At 38.0% G+C, this 7,976-nt stretch overlaps 1 protein-coding gene across 1 annotated transcript in view; it reads left to right on the forward strand.

The window, feature by feature from the left end:
- The first annotated feature begins 241 nt into the window (after window positions 1-241).
- Window positions 242-7,976, forward strand: part of LOC138973343 (uncharacterized) — a 9,499-nt gene continuing 1,764 nt past the window's right edge. Inside the window, exons 1-7 of the mRNA XM_070346072.1 lie at window positions 242-385; window positions 2,051-2,239; window positions 2,931-3,050; window positions 4,650-4,859; window positions 6,164-6,298; window positions 7,198-7,269; window positions 7,528-7,606. Coding sequence (XP_070202173.1) covers window positions 280-385; window positions 2,051-2,239; window positions 2,931-3,050; window positions 4,650-4,859; window positions 6,164-6,298; window positions 7,198-7,269; window positions 7,528-7,601 — 906 coding nt within the window. The 5' untranslated portion in view covers window positions 242-279 and the 3' untranslated portion in view covers window positions 7,602-7,606. The remainder of the gene's footprint in view (window positions 386-2,050; window positions 2,240-2,930; window positions 3,051-4,649; window positions 4,860-6,163; window positions 6,299-7,197; window positions 7,270-7,527; window positions 7,607-7,976) is intronic.

Raw genomic sequence — 7,976 nt, forward strand, 5'->3', positions numbered from 1 at the left:
AAGGTTTTATTCTAGTCATGCAGCAGGTATACATTTTTGTATTGTTCCCCATGCTGCATTTTATGTGGATGTGGTTATCATTTTATTTTCAAAAATAATGATATGTATAAAGGTATTAATTAATTAATATGTAAAATGCTTGGAGAACGTCAAGCGCTATATAAATCTCCCCATACAATACAATACAAAAGGTATAATCTGCAAGAAAAAGATTGCTTAGGTTTCCTTTTTTTTGTTGCAGGGTTGCATGCAACAACTCTCTGTTTTCCTAATTCGAGGATGGTGGCAGAAGGACAAGCAGCAAAGATTATATTTAATCTACAAAATGAAGTGTCCGATTTTACGGTCACCAAATATGAATGGGGTGACAACCGCAACAAGCGAGGTAACGTTCATTTTCTTCTTATCTAATCAAGGCACTTACCTTCCAATGTAAACAGATAGAAACATTCATTGCTTTGTGTACAAAGCTTGACTGAATGATTTAGCGAGGGGGGGGGGGGGGGGGAGGTGACCTTTATCAACCGATGTCTCGTTGAACGTTCGTACGTGTGTGTGTGTGTGTGTGTGTGTGTGTGTGTGTGTGTGTGTGTGTGTGTGTGTGTGTGTGTGTGTGTGTGTGTGTGTGTGTGTGTGTAGAGCGAATCAAAGAAACCTACTGGTCCGATCTTCATGATACATTTACATAAGTGTTCCTGAAAGTCATATCCCCAGTGTTTTTGTTTTTTGTTGTATTTATAAATATCTTCGATGACGCCATGAAAGTTGGGAAAGTTAAGGCGGCACTGTCACACCCTCATTTTTTGCCAAGTTGATTGACATTGTGGTTAAGCATTCTTCGGCGAAACTATGGGATTGCATTTTGAGCTTCAAAGCTTTAAAAATAATGAATTTGGCCTCAACATTCTAATTAAAGTTATAAATTCGGTAATTGATCCAAAAATATTTCCATCCGATGTTGTATTCTTTACTAATTCCAAAAACATATAGATATGTTATGTTTAGATTACAAACACACTCAGAAAGTTGAGGAGAATAGAGAAAAGTGTGCTTTCCTATGAAGCACTATGCGCTACTGCTCTGTACTGGCGTGTCTCTTTTTGCACAGGCTTTCCTGTGAGGCGCTATGCCCTACTGCGCTATACTGGCTTGTCACTTTCTGCACGCTTATTTCGTGCACGTGTTCAGCACTTTATTGGCGCATGGCCGCGGGGGACAAAGCTATAATGTGTTGACATTAAACAGATGCACTCTGTTAATTTCTTTCTGTGGCAACAGATTGATTATTTGTAGTAATTTCGCTTCATGCGACTTGTCTATATATTTTTTTGTATAACTAATATTGTTTTTCTTTTTTCAGGATAGATAAAGGATTACGTCAGTTTTGTATTTAAAAAAAAAAAATCCTGATGCGAAACTGTGGTAGCGGCATTTTCAAAGCTTTTTTTTCGCGAAAAATCTACCAAGTATTCTTTGAAGTAGTCCTGATAACTGGATTCAATTTCAGCCTGGCACCATAACATTCGTTCATAACTTGACGAATTTATTTTTGTTTTAAATGGACATTTGATTCATAAAAGCGATTTTGTTGTACATTGTATTACCTGTTACTTGCTGCGTTTTAATTGTTTGAACAATTACTTGAAATAAGAAAACCATAAAATAGCGCACTAAAACTATGGCATTAGTTTTACGAACAGCTCTTTAAATGAATGATTTACCCTCTCTGATTGATTTGAAGATCTCTCAAACGTAAAATCTCTTTTCAAGCAGCTAAGAATGTATTCATTCCATACAAACGTTGTTGTTGTTGTTGTTGTTGTTGTTGTTGTTGTTGTTGTTGTTGTTGTTGTTGTTGTTGTTGTTGTTGTTGTTGTTGTGTTTTGTTTTGTTTTGTTTGTTTTGTTTTGTTTTGTTTTGTTTTGTTTCGGTGTTGTTACGTCTGCTTCTGTTAATGTCATTGTTCTTATTTAATTGTTTGGTCTTGATTTGGAGCTTAAAATGTTGCGTTTTGAATCATTCCGATATATTTTTTATGATTAAATTTCAGGACAAGAAATTATTTTTTTGAGGAGAAGCGAAACGTGTGTAACACGCATGGATGGTGTCTTTTGCCGTGTTGCAAATTCCACTGTCGTCTTCATGGAGTTTCCGGCTGCAACACGACATCACCAAGGCCGATACGTGGGGATGTTGACAGGCCAGAAAGAGCAACAGTTTTGTGATTTAAATGTTACAGGTAAGAATTATTTATGTCATTATCCCGGCAAAGCTGATATACACTACTGACTAAGACTCTTGCAAAGATACAGAATAAGGAATCGATCTTTGTTACCAGCCTAATTTACACTACAGTGTGGGGTGAAAGTACACGAAATATGGTACATGCAACACTATATCTTTAACATGGTGAGAGCCAGTTATCCAATTTTTTATCCAACGCTACTCAAGGCTCCTGTAGCTGGATGGAGGGGCCAGAGTCAGTCTCCGATGGTTCATGTGTTTTTCGTTTTCTGTGGCACCAAATACATATTAACCATGCGACTATAGCTACTCCACTCTGCTTTAACCAGACAAATGCAAACTGTCTCAAGCTCACACCCTCAAAACGTATACAAGATTTAACAATGCAGCCTACCTATTTTACCAAACAAGTGTCACGGAAATATGCTTTGCATTGTAATATTTTATTTTCATAACATTTTCATAACATTTCCGTTATCGTCTTGTGTCGTCTTTGTATCAGTGAGTACAGTAATCCTTTGTTTTTTTAACTTTGTTCATCTTTCCACGGTCACTTTGTTGTTTAGATTTCATAACATATCATAGAAAGTTATCTTATCGTTTAGATTACTGTTTCTATTGCTGTACTAAATTTAAGCACTCACAAATACATCATTGTTAAATGTGTGCATTGATTTTATTCATAGGTCCCGCATGTACATCATCGTGCACAATACGACAGTCTCCACCTACAGTCACCTGCGGATTTCAACATTTGGAGGATATGCAAGTCGACATGTCCTTCGTTGTGAAATCTTCGTCAGGGGGTTTGTCTACTACTACCAGGGACTTTGTTTTAAGTTTTTAAAGTTATGACCTATACTGCATGCACGTCGTCAAAGCCAGGCAGATTAGTTTCAGTGCAGATCTTTGTGATGAGGGCGTTTATTGTGCAACCAGTTATATGTATGGAAAGATCATCTATTCAAGTGTGTTACCACAAAGCTCTGACAGTTTGAATGCAATGAGTTAAGTTACTGAAATGTACTGCTTTTTGTAACATAACCCACTACAACGGCTTAAAAACCGCCTTTTATGGATTTTGATAAGAAAGACACCATCCTGCATGCCATTGCGTCATTTAAAAAAAAAAGTATTTTATTTTGTATATACACATAAACACAACATAACATACAGCATACATAGAGTTTATCAACATAAGGTATGGCTGTCTTAGCGCATACACACGCACATACCTAGACAAGACACTGACATAGACAGTAGGGTGGGTTGTTGAAAAAACAGGGGATATGGAAGGGGAGGTGGGGGGGGGGGGGTGGAGGAAACTGAGGTTGGGGGAGAGGATGGGGGTTAGGTGGGGACGGTGGTCATACTTTAGCCTCCAAGTATACATGGGGTTTAATTATCGGCATACAAGTACTGTATAACATTATATGAATAAATGGGTCAGGGCGTATCACATTCAAAAATGTTCATACGAAATCAATCAATACCATTATCCCATGGCATCAATGAAAAAAGTGTCTATATTGCGTCATTGTTAGACAAGATAGGAGAACAAAACTCACTGTTTTGGATACAAACGGGAATGTTCTTTCAAATGTCATGCAAAACGTGGTCAGTGTTTGCTGTTCTGGATTTTTTGACGAATTCAACTTGTGAACCTTGTTTTTGCGTTTGGGGGTTGTCTGTTTTGTAAGCTCCACTGTATAGACACTGCATCGTGTAAAAGCAATCTGTTTGCTAAATGTGGTTGATGAATAAATGGCTATTTCAGCCATATAACTACAGTGAAACCCGGCTATATTGAAGTGGCACGGGACCCGGGAAGACCTTCAATATAGCCGGAATTTAAATTTAGGCAATTCTCGGTTATACATGTATTGAATTTCCCTCCTTGTTCCTTCAGAAATTCAATATAACCGAACTTTTTTCACTATACGTTCTTATTTCCGTGTAGTTTTACAATAAACGGCCTCATCACAAAGACTTGCACTTAAACGCATGTGCCTATTTTGTATGACGGGTATTATAAAGCAAGGGATGCTGAGTTACACACACAAAAATCTTACTTTGGAAAGGTCAAGCTTTTGAAGGCTAAATGACCTTGCACCCAGGATTACATAAACTGAGCATGAATGTTAAGAGTTGCAACCAAATTAACCTGTTCAGTTCTTTTGTAAGTTCGTAAAAAAAATGTATGTACTTAGATGTTACCCTATAGGGACCAAAATGTTCAAAATGTAAAATGTAATCGATACATGTCCACATGCCGCCAGGTTTTATCAGGCAGACATATAGGGAGCTGTGCTATTTATGGCCCTCACCCTAATTTTCACAAACGCTAGATTTATGTAAAAGTGTAGCAATTCACAGCAAACACTTGTTTTTTGTGTTTTTTGCAGATGTTTTAGCAGATTGCCCATGCGAGCTATATAACTGCAGGTGCTTTTCTAAAAGACGAGGATCTTCCTGGAATGCTCCTGTGACCGTACACATATTAAACAACTCCTGGACTGCGGAGTTCGTCATGGACACCATTATGAATAGAACAGATTATGTCTGTGACTTATTCAGTAACAATGTTCCCTCCAAAACGCCTTGCCATTTTGAAGGTAACTGTTAAGCTTGAAAGTCTTGTACGCCAGGAATACTATAAAAGCGTTGAGAATAGTAATCATGTTAAACCGTGCAGATCAATACAGCTATGTTTTTAACAAGCATGCAGTTCGTAAAGGTAACAGGCCAAGTCTCACTGGTGGAAATTGCGGATCATGAAATTTGCAAGTGTCTGCGAGCTATTCCCTGACCGCAAAATGACACCAATATTTTGAATGCCCACACCAATATTTTGAATGCCCACACCAATATTTTGAATGCCCACACCAATATTTTGAATGCCCACACCAATATTTTGAATGCCCACACAATATTTTGAATGCCCACACCAATATTTTGAATGCCCACACCAATATTTTGAATGCCCACACCAATATTTTGAATGCCCACACCAATATTTTGAATGCCCACACCAATATTTTGAATGCCCACACCAATATTTTGAATGCCCACACCAATATTTTGAATGCCCACACCAATATTTTGAATGCCCACACCAATATTTTGAATGCCCACACCAATATTTTGAATGCCCACACCAATATTTTGAATGCCCACACCAATATTTTGAATGCCCACACCAATATTTTGAATGCCCACACCAATATTTTGAATGCCCACACCAATATTTTGAATGCCCACACCAATATTTTGAATGCCCACACCAATATTTTGAATGCCCACTGAGAGGAGGAGTGTAACCTACTTATTTTAACAACAGGTTTTTTTACACAAAAAAGGCGGTTTTTGTGACCCAGTTAGGTAAAATCCTAATCTCCTAATGTGATTATTGTTTTGTCGCAGAGTAGCTCCGTCCAACAAAGATTTGATTCTGTTAACATTTCACACAAGTTACTCAGGTTTGGATACATGTATATTATCTTATAAGTTTTGATTATTATTCTTTGGCTCCATCTACGCCCGTTTTTAACGGCTTGCCATCCTACATAACAAAATGACCACAGGGAGTCATCACCCCAAACGAACAATTGAAAATCTATTAAAAAACCACTTTGGAATTCTGGGTAGGGATTGTTTGGAATTCTGGGTAGGGATTGTTTGGAATTCTGGGTAAGGATTGATAAATGCATTCATAGCTGTCAATGAGTGCCAATATGATGTCGGTCACACTTGAGATTAATTTCCCTTGATGTTGATTTTTAAACAGTTCAATGCGAAATGAACGAGAGCATAAAGGCTATTGTAACATTGAGATCGACAGAACGTATTCAACTTGCAATTCTTACTACACGTTTACAGGTGTGTAGAGCAACATGTTCTTGTGTGTGTGTGCAAACAGATGGCGAACGGCATGGGCAAAGTTTGGCTATCGCTACAGCAGTATTGTCGAGTCTTTTCCTTCTCATCTTCTTGAGCCTGCTCCTCAAAGCTCTTTGTGATGCATGGGAATCTTTTGGGGAGATTCCAAATACAGGTCAGCTTTTTGTTCCTTTTTTATATCAGTTTTTTTTACTTCTCAACATCAGCCCTTGTGCACTTTTACATATTATGTTCATCAGCTTGGCAAAATTGTGTAGCTCTGGAATTTAAAAAGAGACTGAGTGAAAATACAATAAGCATTTACACTGTCTTTCTCAGTTACTGCTTCTTCTGTGAATCAGTTATAATTGTCTGACGATTTGTTTTTGAGCTTATATTTATTCACCGTCAATATAGGAGTGAAACTTGAGGCTATATCGGTCCCTTTTGGAAATTAATCTGCAATTTTGAGTCTCGCAATGAATAAGGTGGGGTTTTTTTGGTCAACATACGTCATCATTCAGTTCCACAGACTGAAAAATGTTACCTTGTGTTAATGGTTTAAAACTAACGTCTCTCTATGACTATTCGAGGGTAAAATGTTTCATAAGATAGGGATGATAATCATGTAGGCCTACAGTATTCTGTACATGAAACTCCACCTACACTGCCTGTATAGATAGTCAGTGTATTTACTTTGTTCCCTCGATCCCTTTTCAAAATAAAATATGCTTAGCCCTGAGAGAGCAAACCGGAAGTTACCACAGCAAAAGTCAAGCGTTGAATGAAGATGTCAAGGTCAAGCAGGTAGTGTAGGTCAGGTTTCAGGCTCCTTTTGCTGTACATGGTTCTCGGCCCTTTATTCCCAACACCTAGCCCCGGATAGTCACAGAGAGACCACAGCTTTAATGCTGCCTAATACACTGTTTTGAACTGTTACCAAATCGGACGTTGAATTAAACCTTTTTGGTTTGACCAGAACCTGACCTTTGTGTGCACTGATTGTTTAACACTAAACGGGATGGGTTCTAATGCTTTGTTAATGTAATTTGTTTTTGTTTTTGTTTTGTCCAGGTAGAGAATGTTTACAAGCAAAAGTCAGTCGGGTTGCAAAATGTTTCAAGCAGAAGCTCGAAAAACTATCAGGTAAAAATTACCATGATTGTATGCTTTTATGTTAAGTCTAAGCTGTTTAATGTGTCGAGCGTTGAAACACCTATATAACCCTCATAGTGTGTGTGTGTGTGTGTGTGTGTGTGTGTTTGTGTGTGTGTGTGTGTGTGCGTGTGTGTGTGTGTGTGTGTGTGCACGCGCGCGCGTGTGTGTGTGTGTGTGTGTGTGTGTAAAATTGTGTGTGTGTAAAATTAGTTCACAGTATATGCCTCGTGTTATGTACTCTCACAGATGCTGCATTCCTTTTGGTGGTGATCTTCCAAATTCTCATCTGCATTCTCGCAATCGCTTCTGCTGTGGGTTGAACAAGGTAAATTGACATCCTCCTGTTTTTATTTTACCAAACTTGCTCCGATTGTGTGTTATTGTGACATTTGATTTGCTTTTTAATTACTTTTTTTTTTGTAAAGGCTGTACACACGTATCATTTCATATTTTAAAGGTTCTGCCTGTTGAAGGCATCTACTTAAAAGAGGGCAGCTTTTCTTGAAATGGAACATTTAACGACCAAAAACTGTTGTTTTCCCATTATGTCTAAAACGACATCATCACGTTGGATATCGTAGGGAGAGAGGACATATACTTTTTTCCCTTGTTAAGAAGTATGTAAATCAGCAAAGACCAGCATAGTCCCTGCATCCCATACGCACTAGAAGCCGAACATTATGGACATTTATGGA

This window comes from Littorina saxatilis, linkage group LG8, assembly GCF_037325665.1.
Source record: "Littorina saxatilis isolate snail1 linkage group LG8, US_GU_Lsax_2.0, whole genome shotgun sequence".
Lineage (NCBI taxonomy): Eukaryota > Metazoa > Mollusca > Gastropoda > Littorinimorpha > Littorinidae > Littorina > Littorina saxatilis.